At 34.6% G+C, this 18,628-nt stretch overlaps 2 protein-coding genes across 4 annotated transcripts; both read left to right on the top strand.

Moving 5' to 3' along the window:
• Nucleotides 1–855: 855 nt before the first annotated feature.
• Nucleotides 856–7,398, top strand: LOC116125510 (protein IQ-DOMAIN 1-like). Its single transcript, XM_031411222.1, has 6 exons — nucleotides 856–908; nucleotides 1,096–1,179; nucleotides 3,101–3,217; nucleotides 3,819–4,064; nucleotides 6,497–6,724; nucleotides 7,252–7,398. Exons 3-6 carry the CDS (start codon nucleotides 3,134–3,136, stop codon nucleotides 7,396–7,398), a joined length of 705 nt encoding a protein of 234 aa, XP_031267082.1. The 5' UTR covers nucleotides 856–908; nucleotides 1,096–1,179; nucleotides 3,101–3,133.
• Nucleotides 7,399–9,864: 2,466 nt separating this feature from the next.
• LOC116125522 (protein IQ-DOMAIN 1-like) lies at nucleotides 9,865–18,628 on the top strand. 3 transcript variants are annotated; one of them, XM_031411231.1, is made up of 8 exons: nucleotides 9,865–10,046; nucleotides 10,337–10,420; nucleotides 12,342–12,458; nucleotides 13,060–13,305; nucleotides 15,738–15,965; nucleotides 16,493–16,606; nucleotides 17,019–17,508; nucleotides 17,992–18,628. In XM_031411231.1, the coding sequence occupies exons 3-8, from the start codon at nucleotides 12,375–12,377 to the stop codon at nucleotides 18,144–18,146; spliced, it is 1,317 nt and encodes a 438-aa protein (XP_031267091.1). In that variant the 5' UTR covers nucleotides 9,865–10,046; nucleotides 10,337–10,420; nucleotides 12,342–12,374; the 3' UTR covers nucleotides 18,147–18,628. The 3 variants fall into 3 exon arrangements, with proteins under 3 accessions (XP_031267091.1, XP_031267093.1, XP_031267092.1); XM_031411233.1 differs by having other exon boundaries at nucleotides 9,866–10,046; nucleotides 17,214–17,508; XM_031411232.1 differs by lacking the exon at nucleotides 9,865–10,046 and adding an exon at nucleotides 10,097–10,149.

Genomic DNA, 18,628 nt, shown 5'->3' with positions numbered 1-18,628 from the left:
CACATGGTATTGGAGACTATATAATCGAATATCATATTAATATTATGTAAATCCTCTATCATATCATATTTATATGGTATATCACGTCAGTTTATACAAACTCTTTTATATTATTGTAATCAATAATATTATATTTACAAAGAAATCTTACCAAAATTTACATATAAAATAAAGTGACAAAAAATAAATAGAATAATAAAATTAAAAATTAAACTCATTAAATTTATTTTTTTATTTATTTTTTATCACATTATTTTATATGGAGATTTTTATAAAATTTATTTATAATTTTAGTATTACTCTATTCTAATTTACCCATTTTTGTACTACACTAGTGGGTGTTATCAATAACCGCACAGTAAAATTTCTTAATCAGGAGTTATTATAATCATATTTTCCCTCCAACTTTTTGTCTTTTTCTCCAATTTTTAAATTTAATATACCATCGAGCTTATGCTAAAATGTGCCGGAGGTGAGAAGCTGTCGTGGCATGCGCTAACCGACTCGATTACACACGTCCCGTGATTGACTCTTTTTGTCGCGTGCATGACAGTGACATGTTCACACCTCTCCCACCAAAACGACACGGCATCACACTGTTACTTAAACAATCACCTCCCGGCGTACTTTAGCTTCGACTGGTCCTTCCTCACCCACTCACACAACACACTCGCTGCCGTCTACTTTTATTACCTCAAAAATTCAGCTCGTACACACAGAGAGAAGAGATTTGTAATTATAGCTTTTGAATTGAAGAGTTGATGTGATGACTTGTTGACTGATTGGTAGATCAACGGCTGAAAAGGTATCTCTCTTTCTAACATTTTCTCTCTGTCGTTGAAACTGCTTACTTTCTTTTCCTTTTTTCAATTTTATTTTATCCGGTTCCTGAGATTTTGAACCTTCAGGTGAATGTTTAATTCAGCTTGTTGAGCTCGTGATCTACTGATCTGCATTGCTTGGTTTCCAAATTCTGTTGAATTGTGTTTCAAGATCTGACTTTTTTAGAATGTAGTTTAGTTATAAGTTAGGTCTTCTTTTAATGAAAGTGAATTGGAGATTTTTCAAGAAAATTTGGTGCCTAATGATTCGCAGGGTGCAAGGGATGAGGAGGTTAATTGGAGTATCTGCTGCTTCAGAGTAGAGAAAGATTTTTCATTTCGAAATTTAATTTGACAGGTTAGTGTTATTCTTTGGTTTCATGGATATAAAATCTGATGCTTCTCATTTCATAATTGAAATGTGTTTAGTTTGTGTAATTGAGTCTTGGTGTGACTCAGTCGTCCTTTGGTGGAATTTGTTTTGAGTTTGTTAGTCCTTCGGGGTTCTTTTTAGTCTGATTCAAGTGGATGATTGTGATGTTGTGTATCAACTTTTTGTCAAGCTGTCCATGGGTACGGAATTATTATCGTGAATGATGCTTATGAATAAGAATTAAACTGTTGTTTTCAAGATATGGGTGGCATTAGTTTATAATCAAGGGTGAGTTTTATAGTGATTTTGGAAGTCAATCAAAATAGAGATAGTTTGTGGAAGTACAGTGTAGGAGAGACTTGATTAATTCTAAAAATTTTGTTTGATTTTGGAGCCCAGTAACAGAAAGATAGAGTAAGCTTCTTCATACTTGTTTTACTCCCTTTGCTTTCAAATGCCAGGAGTTCCTGTAGTAAGAAGGATTTATCAACATAGCAACTATGTGCCTTCTATTAATTTCATAATCCACTTTTAAAATGCATAATTAATTGATTATTTAATGTTCATAAAAATGTGATGAACCATCATATATGGTGATAACACATAGGTTCCATCATACTTCAGTGGTATATGGCCAAGGCACTTAAAGATTGCGACAGGAATCAACTTCTAGCCTTGGTTACATAAGGCATTTATCTCAGCTACATTTATATTAGTTAGCAGTCAGTTTATGTGGATAATTAATATTGTCAAAAAGGTCTTTAACAGGCCAATCACTTAAGCTGTAATGTGGACAATCCCTAATTTCATCTTTCTATTGTCACTCAAATAGAAAATGTTCAACAATCTACAATGGTGAATGTCATTCAATACGGCAAGGTCTCATTATTTCTTTCTCATAAAAGTTTATTCTTTTTGCCCCTTTTTGGGAATACACGTGATGTTGATTGTTTTGCTTCCAAAAAAATTTCTTTTAATAGGAAATATAAACTTTGTGAAGGTGCATGGGTGTTAGTCCTCTTTCTTCCAAAAGATGGTTTTCCTAATTTCTGGTGATGCCTTGTAGAGTTGAGTTTGTTTCCTTGAAATAAAATTGGGCACATCTATGATGGGGGGGTGAATACTGATTTAACTGGTAGTATACCAATGAATTTTGAAAGTCTACGATCATTTCCTTAGTGGCCAGAATGACAAGAAGTGCATAGGAGTGAGAGGCAATTTAGAAAACCCCCATAATGAGAGTATATGCAGATTATTTTTCAATTATATTTTTATTACATTTTAGAATTAGTATTACATATTATCTTACAGTGAAGGGTTATGTTATCTTAGCTTACGTGCCAACATCATCACAAATGAGCTAACCCAACCCAATATGTAATTGATTATATGACCCAACAAAAGAGCAATACAAAATCCCAGATGTGTAAACTTGAGGATGAAACTTTATTCGCAAATCACCTTTGGCCAATATGTGGAGTCTTAACAAATCTACGTTGATGGTCTCGTCATGATCTATTGGTGAGCAAGTTGCAGAACTTGTCCCCCGGAAAGGAGGGCAGGTTTAGTTGTGTAGAATGCTCTAGTAGTGACAAATGCACTTTATAATTACAGCTCTGGTAGCAAAGCAAACCCATAATGTCTTCAATAAAAATCATGAGATTCTCTATTTTATATGACTTAATGAAATTTTATGAACTTATATCTTTATTTGTCCGTCATCATCAAGCACTTCTTTATTTAATCTTGCTTGATTCATTAGGTTGCGATGCTTTCTTAAGCAAATTCTTTTTTGCTTTTGCCATTTCCCCCCTATCTCGCTATTTTTCTCTTGTTTCCATGTAAGTACTTACTCAATAAACAAGGCATTTTAACTGATTTTTTGAAGGCTACTGTTTTCTGGCAGGTCTGTTTCTGGTTGAGTTTGCTGATTTGTACCATGGGTGTCTCAGGAAAATGGATTAGGGCACTGGTTGGTTTAAAAAAGTCAGAAAAGTCACCTTCTTCAGAAAAGGATGAAAATGTGGGTATTATATCTTTTACTTCCTTTTTAAATATTTCATGTTCATGGTTATTGCAATTTTTTGAAGCTGCTAAATCAATATATGGTTGTTGCAATATGGGACTCCTGTAAACGTTGAAATCATTACAATTGTCTGAAACTGCTAATTGCATATATGGTTGATGCAATGTTTATATTTTATTTTCCCTTTTTGTACACTATAGATAAGCTTCTTCCATTCATAATGTAACCATGTGTGGTTAGGACTAAGGCTTGGTTTGTGTCAACCACAATCTGACTTCTAACAAATTGTTTGGGATCAGATGATCACCCTCTGTCAACTATTTCTTTCTCTTCTGTGAAATAATCTTGCTTTCTATGTCTTTTCTAAAATAATTAAAGGGATCCTCTTTGGTTATCGTATTCATTCTTAGAATTTAGCCATATTTTATTAGATCCAGTGTTTCAAAACTTTATTTTTTTTAATTTTCTTTTTTTTTTTTTATCATTGGAGGCATTAGCAACTGGAGAAGGTCAAAGATGTCTGATCCTAAGTAAAATACTGCATGGTTAATGGTGTAAAAAGGTTATAGTTTAATCTCTTATTCCTATCTTGTTACAGAGGGCAGCAGCTAGCAAGTTTCGGCATCGGAGAAAGCACTCAGTGGAGATTGATACTGATAAACTTCAGGATGAATTTGATCAGAATGCTGCTCCACTAGTTGGAGATGCTAATATAAATGTGATTGCAGAGACTGTTGGCTCTCCATCATATTCACTGCAAGTGCAAAATATAGTTCATGATCAACAAAACTTGAGAGAAGAATGGGCTGCAACACGCATCCAAACAGCTTTTCGTGGATTTTTGGTATTGATTTCCTCATGGCATCAGCCCTTTTCATTCAGCAATTATTACTAATTAAATAATGATTTCTTGTTCAATTTTACGCGTACACGTTCTCTTGGGGCTTCTGAGTACCTTTTTGATAACTAAGAATAGAAGAGATTAAAAAGTATTTATTGGGAGGTTAAGGGAAGCTGCTACTCTGTTTAAAGCTGAAGTTTTGTAATTCAAAAGACCGTGCCTTTATGCTTAGGTTAATTTATAGGACTTTCTATTGATTGGCTATTGAGTTGATCCTTGTTAGAAATCAAAATAAGGTCAAAGAAGGTGTCTTCTATGTTTCCCTTTGAAAATTATGATAATTAATCTTTAATTCACTGAAGCCTTGTAATTGTTGTTGGGATTGGGTTCGCAAAAGTTGTTCTACTCTATCCAAGGTGTTAGTTATTGTCATTTCGTATTATGCAAACTCTTAGGTTGTGTTTTGTGCTTGGAATTAGATTGAGCTAGTCTAGGATTAAATTCGATTCTATATGATAAGTGTCCGTTGTTTGATGTTGTTTGATTAGTATCATATTGGATGAGATTTTATATTATAAGTAAACTCAAATTTCACTATTATGCTATTTGAAACATATAGTGATGAAAAAGTCTTCAATGGGATGGATTCATGTCCATTCGTCTAATCATGATGTGCATGCATGTTGTGTGCTGATCTGATGTGCCTGGTTGGATGGATGCACATGCGTCTGTCCCACTGAAGAATTCTCGTTAGTGATAGTTGATTGAATGTTTATGTTTTAACTCAATTGGGTTATTGAATATCTTAGATATGATTAGATTGATGATAGCGATGGTGGAATCATATGATGAAATCACATGATGACATCAAAAGACTCTGTATATAGTATTAATTATGATTCTCTGGTGACAGAGAGTATCTCTTAATAGTGTTGGTAATAAGATATGATAAAATGTAATCTTTAGGTTGTGGTGTAGAGAATGCATAACTGTAAAGGAGACTCCATAGAGATAATAGAGCATCTCCTACTAGTAAGATAATGTCTGTAATCGTGTTTTCTAGGATCTATAGAAACGATCCTCATGTAGTGTATTGAGCTATTGAAATGAATGTAATTCCCATCGCAGTCAAGAAAGCTTGTTAGTAAAAGATCATTTTTAATATTACATTTTATCATATATTATCACTAATAGTATTTGAGCGATACTCTTGTCTCCAAAGTCTTCTAATGTCATCATGTGATTATATATTATTCCAATTAATAACTAGTTAATCATTCTAGTTATATATAATTAATTGAAATTATAATTACAAAATACAGGCACGTCCAAAAATTTAGTCTCATAAACATGGAATAAGCTAATCCCATGACTTTTCATGGAATTAGACTTAGATATTCCATGTAGATGGGATAAATTTATGGACCTGAGATAACTTATATTATCCCCTTGTGTTGCCAAAAAAAAAAAAAGGAATTATCAACTTTTGAAATTATCCAATCATATTTTTTTCCTATCCACCAAAACACACCATAATCTCTTATTTTGGCTAATAAGACTTGACGGAGTAGGTTGCAGACCCATGCTAGCCTGGTTAAGTGTCTTTTTTTATAAACAAATTGCAAATCATAAAGCCAGGCTGTGACTATATTTTGACTGTGTAACATAGCTTAGACAATTTTTTATGTGCAATTATTTCCAGCATACCTTGTTGTGACCTTAAAGTGAGGTATAAATTTATTGCTTTTACCAAGTTAAATAAGAAAATATAAATGAGGCTTATTTAACATTATATTGGCAAACACATTTGTGAAACCAACTAAAATGAACTTTAAATTTTACATGTGTTTCTAGGTTCTTGTGAGAGCATGTAGCACCTAGTGGTCCATTTCTAAATTGTTGAATTAGATTTGGTTGGGTAAGTGAACTATCAAAGGTTCTGTTAAGCGAATATGGTATTCTAGTTGGAAAAGACAATGTTGCTGCCTGTCCTATATTAAGATCATGCAATGACTAAAAGATTTAGGGGCTGCTTCTCTAAAAATATTTGATGTTATCTCACTACATCTTGTGACTTCTCTCCAAACTGTACTCAGATGCTAAAGTTCTATGCTACTTTGAGTTGAGTTCCTTTTTTACTCTAAATTGAGCTGCATGCTGCTTCTGCTTACTAAAGTCATCTATTGTCATTTGCTGATGAAATAATAAAATATAAAAACTAAAAGCCTCTCATAATATTTCAGGAGCAAACATTCATCTGCCTGGAGCAACACAATTTTTATTTTTTTCCTGAAGTCATGTGTACTGGTCAGAGAGTAGCTGTATATTATGCACCTATGCCCTGTTTAGTTTAATAATTTGATATCCATATCTTTCAAGTTCTTTTCAGCCTAGCAGTTCTGATCTGACTAGGTTGTCTTAATGATACGTATCAGGCTAGAAGGGCTTTAAGAGCATTGAAAGGGTTAGTGAGACTTCAAGCCCTTGTCAGAGGTCATGCAGTGAGAAAACAAGCTGCAATAACTCTTCGCTGCATGCAAGCTTTAGTAAGAGTTCAGGCCCGTGTCCGAGCAAGGCGTGTTCGATTGGCATTGGAAAGTCAAACAGCACAACATAAACTTCAGCAACAACTTGCGAATGAGGCTCGTGTTCGAGAAATAGAGGTAAGCAACTTAAAATAGTTTACAGTCATACAGTTCTTAGCTGTTTCCTTTGTTGGATTTCTTTGGGTGCAGTGGGAACTTGCCATCTTCCCTATTTTCCCAATGGATATTTCTCTTGCATGAAGATATGTTATCTGCATTGCTGGAGTGCCAAACTGAATGAATACGGTAGATGTGAATAAATAACTAGGATATGGCAGTCCTAATAAGCTGGAACCTATGATACATATGAAGAGTTAAGACTTTTGGATTCCATATGGACTTGTATAGTCAATCTTGATGTTTTTTATTTACTGTATTTGAAGTTGGTGATTCCTCTTATGATAAGAGGAAAGGAGTACTGAATTGCTATTGCTATTTATAGAAGAAACTATATTACAATTACATAGCATTCCTGGTGTTACAGCATTATTATTACACATTAATGGTTAGAAAATTTTACAGTTGCTTCCTCACCCGCTATATTAGCTAGTTGAATTCCCTTTTACTCAGAGTGCTCATATCAGTTTGAATCTGATTTAATGCAGGAAGGATGGTGTGACAGTGTAGGATCAGTTGAAGAAATTCAAGCCAAGTTGCTCAAGAGGCAGGAGGCTGCTGCTAAGCGTGAGAGAGCCATGGCATATGCTCTTGCTCACCAGGTAAATTTTTTTGCTCCCATTGTGGGTTTATGAAGAAGCAAATTTTGTTATGATATAATTGATTGATTTTCCTAAAAGGAGTTATAGATATCTACAAGGGAGGGTTCATAATAAGTCTTCAATAAAAATCATGAGATTCTCTATTATATGACTTAATGAAATTTTATGAATTAATCTTATTTGTCCGTCACATCAAGCACTCTTATTTAATCTTGCTTGATTCATTAGGTTGCGATGCTTTCTTAAGCAAATTCTTTTGCTTTTGCCAGTTCCCCCCTATCTAGCTATTTTCTCTGTTTCCATGTAAGTACTTACTCAATAAACAAGGCATTTTAACTGATTTTTTGAAGGCTACTGTTTCTGGCAGTCTGTTGGTTGAGTTTGCTGATTTGTACCATGGTGTCTCAGGAAAATGGATTAGGGCACTGGTGGTTTAAAAAAGTCAGAAAGTCACCTTCTTCGAAAAGGATGAAAATGTGGATATTATATCTCTACTTCCTTTTTAAATATTTCGTGTCATGGTTATTGCAATTTTTTGAAGCTGCAAATCAATATATGGTTGTTGCAATATGGGACTCCTGTAAACGTTGAAATCATTACAATTGTCTGAAACGCTAAGCATATAGGTTGATGCAATGTTTAATTTTATTTTCCCTTTTTACACTATAGATAAGCTTCTTCCATTCATAATGTAACATGTGTGGTTAGGACTAAGGCTTGGTTTGTGTCAACCACAATCTGATTCTAACAAATTGTTTGGGATCAGATGATCACCCTCTGTCAACTATTTCTTTCTCTTCTGTGAAATATCTGCTTTCTATGTCTTTTCTAAAATAATTAAAGGGATCCCTCTGGTTATCGTATTCATTCTTAGAATTTAGCCATATTTTATTAGATCCAGTGTTTCAAAACTTTATTTTTTTAATTTTTTTTTTTTTTTATCATTGGAGGCATTAGCAACTGGAGAAGGTCAAAGATGTTGATCCTAAGTAAAATACTGCATGGTTAATGGTGTAAAAAGGTTATAGTTTAATCTCTTATTCCTATCTTGTTACAGAGGGCAGCAGCTAGCAAGTTTCGGCATCGCGGAGAAAGCACTCAGTGGAGATTGAACTGATAAACTTCAGGATGAATTTGATCAGAATGCTGCTCCACTAGTTGGAGATGCTAATAAAATGTGATTGCAGAGACTGTTGGCTCCCATCATATTCACTGCAAGTGCAAAATATAGTTCATGATCAACAAAACTTGAGAGAAGAATGGCTGAACAACGCATCCAAACAGCTTTCGTGGATTTTTGGTATGATTCCTCATGGCATCAGCCCTTTTCATTCAGCAATTATTACTAATTAATAATGTTTTTGTTCAATTTTACGCGTACACGTTCTCTTGGGGCTTCTGAGTACCTTTTTGATAACTAAGAATAGAAGAGATTAAAAAGTATTATTGGAGGTTAAGGGAAGCTGCTACTCTATTAAAGCTGAAGTTTTGTAATTCAAAAGACCGTGCCTTTATGCTTAGGTTAATTCATAGGACTTTCATTGATTGGCTATTGAGTAGATCCTTGTTAGAAATCAATAAGGTCAAAGAGGTGTCTTCTATGTTCCCTTTGAAATTAGATAATTAATCTTAATTCACTGAAGCCTTGTAATTGTGTTGGGATTGGGTTCGCAAAAGTTGTTCTACTCTATCCAGGTGTTAGTTATTGTCATTTCGCATATGCAAACTCTTAGGTTGTGTTTTGTGCTTGGAATTAGATTGAGCTAGTCTAGGATTAAATTCGATTCTATATGAAAGTGTCCGTTGTTTGATGTTGTTTGATTAGTATCATATTGGATGAGATTTTATATTATAAGTAAACTCAAATTTCACTATTATGCTATTTGAAACATATAGTGATGAAAAAGTCTTCAATGGGATGGATTCATGTCCATTCGTCTAATCATGATGTGCATGCATGTTGTGTGCTGATCTGATATGCCTGGTTGGATGGATGCACATGGTCTGTCCACTGAAGAATTCTCGTTAGTGATAGTTGATTGAATGTTTAGTGTTTAACTAAATGGGTTATTGAATATCTAGATATGTTAGATTGATGATAGCGATGGTGAATCATATGATGCAATCACATGATGACATCAAAAGACTCTGTATATAGTATTAATTATGATCTCTGGTGACAGAGAGTATCTCTTAATATGGTGGTAGTGGGTGTTATCAATAACCGCACAGTAAAATTTCTTTATCGGGAGTTATATTATAACCATATTTTCCCTCCAACTTTATTGTCTTTTTCTCCAATTTTTAAATTTAATATACCATCGAGCTTATGCTAAAATGTGCCGGAGGTGAGAAGCTGTCGTGGCATGCGCTAACCGACTCGATTACACACGTCCCGTGATTGACTCTTTTTGTCGCGTGCATGACAGTGACATGTTCACACCTCTCCCACCAAAACGACACAGCATCACACTGTTACTTAAACAATCACCTCCCGGCGTACTTTAGCTTCGACTGGTCCTTCCTCACCCACTCACACAACACACTCGCTGCCGTCTACTTTTATTACCTCAAAAATTCAGCTCGTACACACAGAGAGAAGAGATTTGTAATTATAGCTTTTGAATTGAAGAGTTGATGTGATGACTTGTTGACTGATTGGTAGATCAACGGCTGAAAAGGTATCTCTCTTTCTAACATTTTCTCTCTGTCGTTGAAACTGCTTACTTTCTTTTCCTTTTTTCAATTTTATTTTATCCGGTTCCTGAGATTTTGAACCTTCAGGTGAATGTTTAATTCAGCTTGTTGAGCTCGTGATCTACTGATCTGCATTGCTTGGTTTCCAAATTCTGTTGAATTGTGTTTCAAGATCTGACTTTTTTAGAATGTAGTTTAGTTATAAGTTAGGTCTTCTTTTAATGAAAGTGAATTGGAGATTTTTCAAGAAAATTTGGTGCCTAATGATTCGCAGGGTGCAAGGGATGAGGAGGTTAATTGGAGTATCTGCTGCTTCAGAGTAGAGAAAGATTTTTCATTTCGAAATTTAATTTGACAGGTTAGTGTTATTCTTTGGTTTCATGGATATAAAATCTGATGCTTCTCATTTCATAATTGAAATGTGTTTAGTTTGTGTAATTGAGTCTTGGTGTGACTCAGTCGTCCTTTGGTGGAATTTGTTTTGAGTTTGTTAGTCCTTCGGGGTTCTTTTTAGTCTGATTCAAGTGGATGATTGTGATGTTGTGTATCAACTTTTTGTCAAGCTGTCCATGGGTACGGAATTATTATCGTGAATGATGCTTATGAATAAGAATTAAACTGTTGTTTTCAAGATATGGGTGGCATTAGTTTATAATCAAGGGTGAGTTTTATAGTGATTTTGGAAGTCAATCAAAATAGAGATAGTTTGTGGAAGTACAGTGTAGGAGAGACTTGATTAATTCTAAAAATTTTGTTTGATTTTGGAGCCCAGTAACAGAAAGATAGAGTAAGCTTCTTCATACTTGTTTTACTCCCTTTGCTTTCAAATGCCAGGAGTTCCTGTAGTAAGAAGGATTTATCAACATAGCAACTATGTGCCTTCTATTAATTTCATAATCCACTTTTAAAATGCATAATTAATTGATTATTTAATGTTCATAAAAATGTGATGAACCATCATATATGGTGATAACACATAGGTTCCATCATACTTCAGTGGTATATGGCCAAGGCACTTAAAGATTGCGACAGGAATCAACTTCTAGCCTTGGTTACATAAGGCATTTATCTCAGCTACATTTATATTAGTTAGCAGTCAGTTTATGTGGATAATTAATATTGTCAAAAAGGTCTTTAACAGGCCAATCACTTAAGCTGTAATGTGGACAATCCCTAATTTCATCTTTCTATTGTCACTCAAATAGAAAATGTTCAACAATCTACAATGGTGAATGTCATTCAATACGGCAAGGTCTCATTATTTCTTTCTCATAAAAGTTTATTCTTTTTGCCCCTTTTTGGGAATACACGTGATGTTGATTGTTTTGCTTCCAAAAAAATTTCTTTTAATAGGAAATATAAACTTTGTGAAGGTGCATGGGTGTTAGTCCTCTTTCTTCCAAAAGATGGTTTTCCTAATTTCTGGTGATGCCTTGTAGAGTTGAGTTTGTTTCCTTGAAATAAAATTGGGCACATCTATGATGGGGGGGTGAATACTGATTTAACTGGTAGTATACCAATGAATTTTGAAAGTCTACGATCATTTCCTTAGTGGCCAGAATGACAAGAAGTGCATAGGAGTGAGAGGCAATTTAGAAAACCCCCATAATGAGAGTATATGCAGATTATTTTTCAATTATATTTTTATTACATTTTAGAATTAGTATTACATATTATCTTACAGTGAAGGGTTATGTTATCTTAGCTTACGTGCCAACATCATCACAAATGAGCTAACCCAACCCAATATGTAATTGATTATATGACCCAACAAAAGAGCAATACAAAATCCCAGATGTGTAAACTTGAGGATGAAACTTTATTCGCAAATCACCTTTGGCCAATATGTGGAGTCTTAACAAATCTACGTTGATGGTCTCGTCATGATCTATTGGTGAGCAAGTTGCAGAACTTGTCCCCCGGAAAGGAGGGCAGGTTTAGTTGTGTAGAATGCTCTAGTAGTGACAAATGCACTTTATAATTACAGCTCTGGTAGCAAAGCAAACCCATAATGTCTTCAATAAAAATCATGAGATTCTCTATTTTATATGACTTAATGAAATTTTATGAACTTATATCTTTATTTGTCCGTCATCATCAAGCACTTCTTTATTTAATCTTGCTTGATTCATTAGGTTGCGATGCTTTCTTAAGCAAATTCTTTTTTGCTTTTGCCATTTCCCCCCTATCTCGCTATTTTTCTCTTGTTTCCATGTAAGTACTTACTCAATAAACAAGGCATTTTAACTGATTTTTTGAAGGCTACTGTTTTCTGGCAGGTCTGTTTCTGGTTGAGTTTGCTGATTTGTACCATGGGTGTCTCAGGAAAATGGATTAGGGCACTGGTTGGTTTAAAAAAGTCAGAAAAGTCACCTTCTTCAGAAAAGGATGAAAATGTGGGTATTATATCTTTTACTTCCTTTTTAAATATTTCATGTTCATGGTTATTGCAATTTTTTGAAGCTGCTAAATCAATATATGGTTGTTGCAATATGGGACTCCTGTAAACGTTGAAATCATTACAATTGTCTGAAACTGCTAATTGCATATATGGTTGATGCAATGTTTATATTTTATTTTCCCTTTTTGTACACTATAGATAAGCTTCTTCCATTCATAATGTAACCATGTGTGGTTAGGACTAAGGCTTGGTTTGTGTCAACCACAATCTGACTTCTAACAAATTGTTTGGGATCAGATGATCACCCTCTGTCAACTATTTCTTTCTCTTCTGTGAAATAATCTTGCTTTCTATGTCTTTTCTAAAATAATTAAAGGGATCCTCTTTGGTTATCGTATTCATTCTTAGAATTTAGCCATATTTTATTAGATCCAGTGTTTCAAAACTTTATTTTTTTTAATTTTCTTTTTTTTTTTTTATCATTGGAGGCATTAGCAACTGGAGAAGGTCAAAGATGTCTGATCCTAAGTAAAATACTGCATGGTTAATGGTGTAAAAAGGTTATAGTTTAATCTCTTATTCCTATCTTGTTACAGAGGGCAGCAGCTAGCAAGTTTCGGCATCGGAGAAAGCACTCAGTGGAGATTGATACTGATAAACTTCAGGATGAATTTGATCAGAATGCTGCTCCACTAGTTGGAGATGCTAATATAAATGTGATTGCAGAGACTGTTGGCTCTCCATCATATTCACTGCAAGTGCAAAATATAGTTCATGATCAACAAAACTTGAGAGAAGAATGGGCTGCAACACGCATCCAAACAGCTTTTCGTGGATTTTTGGTATTGATTTCCTCATGGCATCAGCCCTTTTCATTCAGCAATTATTACTAATTAAATAATGATTTCTTGTTCAATTTTACGCGTACACGTTCTCTTGGGGCTTCTGAGTACCTTTTTGATAACTAAGAATAGAAGAGATTAAAAAGTATTTATTGGGAGGTTAAGGGAAGCTGCTACTCTGTTTAAAGCTGAAGTTTTGTAATTCAAAAGACCGTGCCTTTATGCTTAGGTTAATTTATAGGACTTTCTATTGATTGGCTATTGAGTTGATCCTTGTTAGAAATCAAAATAAGGTCAAAGAAGGTGTCTTCTATGTTTCCCTTTGAAAATTATGATAATTAATCTTTAATTCACTGAAGCCTTGTAATTGTTGTTGGGATTGGGTTCGCAAAAGTTGTTCTACTCTATCCAAGGTGTTAGTTATTGTCATTTCGTATTATGCAAACTCTTAGGTTGTGTTTTGTGCTTGGAATTAGATTGAGCTAGTCTAGGATTAAATTCGATTCTATATGATAAGTGTCCGTTGTTTGATGTTGTTTGATTAGTATCATATTGGATGAGATTTTATATTATAAGTAAACTCAAATTTCACTATTATGCTATTTGAAACATATAGTGATGAAAAAGTCTTCAATGGGATGGATTCATGTCCATTCGTCTAATCATGATGTGCATGCATGTTGTGTGCTGATCTGATGTGCCTGGTTGGATGGATGCACATGCGTCTGTCCCACTGAAGAATTCTCGTTAGTGATAGTTGATTGAATGTTTATGTTTTAACTCAATTGGGTTATTGAATATCTTAGATATGATTAGATTGATGATAGCGATGGTGGAATCATATGATGAAATCACATGATGACATCAAAAGACTCTGTATATAGTATTAATTATGATTCTCTGGTGACAGAGAGTATCTCTTAATAGTGTTGGTAATAAGATATGATAAAATGTAATCTTTAGGTTGTGGTGTAGAGAATGCATAACTGTAAAGGAGACTCCATAGAGATAATAGAGCATCTCCTACTAGTAAGATAATGTCTGTAATCGTGTTTTCTAGGATCTATAGAAACGATCCTCATGTAGTGTATTGAGCTATTGAAATGAATGTAATTCCCATCGCAGTCAAGAAAGCTTGTTAGTAAAAGATCATTTTTAATATTACATTTTATCATATATTATCACTAATAGTATTTGAGCGATACTCTTGTCTCCAAAGTCTTCTAATGTCATCATGTGATTATATATTATTCCAATTAATAACTAGTTAATCATTCTAGTTATATATAATTAATTGAAATTATAATTACAAAATACAGGCACGTCCAAAAATTTAGTCTCATAAACATGGAATAAGCTAATCCCATGACTTTTCATGGAATTAGACTTAGATATTCCATGTAGATGGGATAAATTTATGGACCTGAGATAACTTATATTATCCCCTTGTGTTGCCAAAAAAAAAAAAAGGAATTATCAACTTTTGAAATTATCCAATCATATTTTTTTCCTATCCACCAAAACACACCATAATCTCTTATTTTGGCTAATAAGACTTGACGGAGTAGGTTGCAGACCCATGCTAGCCTGGTTAAGTGTCTTTTTTTATAAACAAATTGCAAATCATAAAGCCAGGCTGTGACTATATTTTGACTGTGTAACATAGCTTAGACAATTTTTTATGTGCAATTATTTCCAGCATACCTTGTTGTGACCTTAAAGTGAGGTATAAATTTATTGCTTTTACCAAGTTAAATAAGAAAATATAAATGAGGCTTATTTAACATTATATTGGCAAACACATTTGTGAAACCAACTAAAATGAACTTTAAATTTTACATGTGTTTCTAGGTTCTTGTGAGAGCATGTAGCACCTAGTGGTCCATTTCTAAATTGTTGAATTAGATTTGGTTGGGTAAGTGAACTATCAAAGGTTCTGTTAAGCGAATATGGTATTCTAGTTGGAAAAGACAATGTTGCTGCCTGTCCTATATTAAGATCATGCAATGACTAAAAGATTTAGGGGCTGCTTCTCTAAAAATATTTGATGTTATCTCACTACATCTTGTGACTTCTCTCCAAACTGTACTCAGATGCTAAAGTTCTATGCTACTTTGAGTTGAGTTCCTTTTTTACTCTAAATTGAGCTGCATGCTGCTTCTGCTTACTAAAGTCATCTATTGTCATTTGCTGATGAAATAATAAAATATAAAAACTAAAAGCCTCTCATAATATTTCAGGAGCAAACATTCATCTGCCTGGAGCAACACAATTTTTATTTTTTTCCTGATGTTATGTGTACTTGTCAGAGAACAGCTGTATATTATGCACCTATGCCCTGTCTAGTTTAATAATTTGATATCCATATCTTTCAAGTTCTTTTCAGCCTGGCAGTTCTGATCTGACTAAGTTGTCTTAATGATACATATCAGGCTAGAAGGGCTTTAAGAGCATTGAAAGGGTTAGTGAGACTTCAAGCCCTTGTCAGAGGTCATGCAGTGAGAAAACAAGCTGCAATAACTCTTCGCTGCATGCAAGCTTTAGTAAGAGTTCAGGCCCGTGTCCGAGCAAGGCGTGTTCGATTGGCATTGGAAAGTCAAACAGCACAACATAAACTTCAGCAACAACTTGCGAATGAGGCTCGTGTTCGAGAAATAGAGGTAAGCAACTTAAAATAGTTTACAGTCATACAGTTCTTAGCTGTTTCCTTTGTTGGATTTCTTTGGGTGCAGTGGGAACTTGCCATCTTCCCTATTTTCCCAATGGATATTTCTCTTGCATGAAGATATGTTATCTGCATTGCTGGAGTGCCAAACTGAATGAATACGGTAGATGTGAATAAATAACTAGGATATGGCAGTCCTAATAAGCTGGAACCTATGATACATATGAAGAGTTAAGACTTTTGGATTCCATATGGACTTGTATAGTCAATCTTGATGTTTTTTATTTACTGTATTTGAAGTTGGTGATTCCTCTTATGATAAGAGGAAAGGAGTACTGAATTGCTATTGCTATTTATAGAAGAAACTATATTACAATTACATAGCATTCCTGGTGTTACAGCATTATTATTACACATTAATGGTTAGAAAATTTTACAGTTGCTTCCTCACCCGCTATATTAGCTAGTTGAATTCCCTTTTACTCAGAGTGCTCATATCAGTTTGAATCTGATTTAATGCAGGAAGGATGGTGTGACAGTGTAGGATCAGTTGAAGAAATTCAAGCCAAGTTGCTCAAGAGGCAGGAGGCTGCTGCTAAGCGTGAGAGAGCCATGGCATATGCTCTTGCTCACCAGGTAAATTTTTTTGCTCCCATTGTGGGTTTATGAAGAAGCAAATTTTGTTATGATATAATTGATTGATTTTCCTAAAAGGAGTTATAGATATCTACAGGGGAGGGTTCATAACTTTATATTTGTACCTCGGCATAGTAAATAAGCTTCCTTTTCCATGAATTTTTTGGAGTGTTGTACATGCACACTTTTAATGTCTTTAGTCGGCTCTTATTCACCCTTTTTATCATTCTATTTTTTTAATCTCTTGTTGGGATTAGTGTCAAGTGCTAAATTAAGATGATTTTAAGTTTCTGTTCAAGTCTGGCTACTATTTGCTATATCAGTTGCCTGCCTATTATATGTCCCAGAATAATCTCCAGGGGTTGGCATTCCCCAGCAGGCTTGTTTGTAAGATCAATGTTTGTTCCTTCAGTGGCAGGCAGGCTCAAGACAGCAGTCTGCTCCTTCTGGATTTGAACCTGATAAAAGCAGCTGGGGATGGAATTGGTTGGAGAGATGGATGGCTGTCCGTCCCTGGGAAAATCGCTTTCTTGACATTAATCTTAAAGATGGAGTAATGATACGTGAGAATGAATCTGCTGAGACTAACAATGGCTCCAAATCTCAGATAAAATCTTCTGGCAAGAAACCGCTTTCATCAAATCTTCACTCCAACCTTTTAAGTCAGAAAACAGTTCCATCTCAGTCTGAAGGGAGTAGTTCTCCTGGTATATCAGTGGGCATGCTAGAGGCATCCACAACACAGTTTGCCAAGCCAAAGTCCAAGCCACCTCTTGAAGATCTAATTGAAGAAGTCAACTCAAGGCCTGCTGGCGTTGGTGCCAGATCCCACAGCAATCCAAAAGAGAGATCCACTCAATCAGATAAACCAGGAAAGAAGCGCTTGTCTCTTCCTAACAATGGTAGGTTTACAGACTCTCTTTCTCTCTCCCCTATAGACATTCGATCCTCCAGATCATTTATTTGGAGGAATATAGTTGAAAGCGGAAAAAGGACCACAGTGCTATTTTCTGTCCCAGTCATCAGTTATATTAAGGGTTTCTTTTTCACACTAGACTAGGTAAAATGAGGTCGATCTGAATCCCAAGCATGAGAATATCTGCATCAGATTATTAAATATTTAGGACAAAAAATTCCCGACACAAAACAATTATTTCATTATTTTATTCTTCAGCTAGATACTCATTTATTTTCCGCAACTTTCTATCAAGTTCTGTGTCAAACAGTGACAAAATTTAGTTTTCAATTTTCCAAAGCACTTGTCCAGTATCCGTTGTGCAACTTAACATTGGATGATAATAATATGACCTGTCATATACATGAATTGTTTATGTCCATGAAATATTGTGCATTTTATTAAAACACTCTACTTGATTTGCTTTTAGCGGCCGGGGCTCATGGGACTCAGACAAAAAGGGTTGTAAGATCTGCTGCTAAAGTGACACCAGGCTCTCATAAACCCATCAATAGTAAATCCAAGACTAATGGAAAAGGAGATTCAAACCCGACAAAATCTGTTCCGGTGTCTGTTGATCTGTAGCGAATCCATTCAGGTACTCCTGTTTCCATATGTATAGATAGAGTCACATTACGAGGTGGGTGAAATCACATTGCATATATTCCATTCAAGAAATCGGTGGTTTTACCATAGCAGAGTTGGTTTCACAGTGGGAGGGTTGTGGAGAGTCGCCGGACATGTCCCAGAATAAGATTAGCAGATATAATGTGACTTGTATTCATCTTTCATTTATGTGTTAATTATGTGATTATATATTATTTATTTTCAAATGAATTATTTCCGGAGCAGCTGTTGTTTCAGATTAATGTCTTTCTGGGTTTTCTTTTCTCCATTATCAGCTTCTCAACGATCATGTATTTGTTCTTGTGATGGGATTATACATAATAGATGAGATTAAGTATTGGTAAAAGAATCCTGGGTTGAGAGGATTTGTAATTAGTAATCGCCAGTGTCTGGTGGATTGAACTCTATACAAGTTAATGTATTTTTTTATTCTTTCTGAA

Source organism: Pistacia vera, unplaced genomic scaffold (genome assembly GCF_008641045.1).
Source record: "Pistacia vera cultivar Batoury unplaced genomic scaffold, PisVer_v2 Contig167, whole genome shotgun sequence".
Lineage (NCBI taxonomy): Eukaryota > Viridiplantae > Streptophyta > Magnoliopsida > Sapindales > Anacardiaceae > Pistacia > Pistacia vera.
The sequence above is the reverse complement of the archived record's forward strand: the minus strand, read 5'-3'. Positions and strand labels throughout refer to the sequence as shown.

Bases quoted from the DNA above. Each gene is read 5' to 3' on its own strand.
- LOC116125510 (XM_031411222.1), top strand. From the start codon at position 3,134: ATGGGTGTCTCAGGAAAATGGATTAGGGCACTGGTTGGTTTAAAAAAG. The intron at 4,065-6,496 runs GTATTGATTTCC...GATACGTATCAG, and splicing joins CAGCTTTTCGTGGATTTTTG to GCTAGAAGGGCTTTAAGAGC. The intron at 6,725-7,251 runs GTAAGCAACTTA...GATTTAATGCAG, and splicing joins CTCGTGTTCGAGAAATAGAG to GAAGGATGGTGTGACAGTGT.
- LOC116125522 (XM_031411231.1), top strand. From the start codon at position 12,375: ATGGGTGTCTCAGGAAAATGGATTAGGGCACTGGTTGGTTTAAAAAAG. The intron at 12,459-13,059 runs GTGGGTATTATA...ATCTTGTTACAG, and splicing joins CTTCAGAAAAGGATGAAAAT to AGGGCAGCAGCTAGCAAGTT. The intron at 17,509-17,991 runs GTAGGTTTACAG...ATTTGCTTTTAG, and splicing joins CTTGTCTCTTCCTAACAATG to CGGCCGGGGCTCATGGGACT.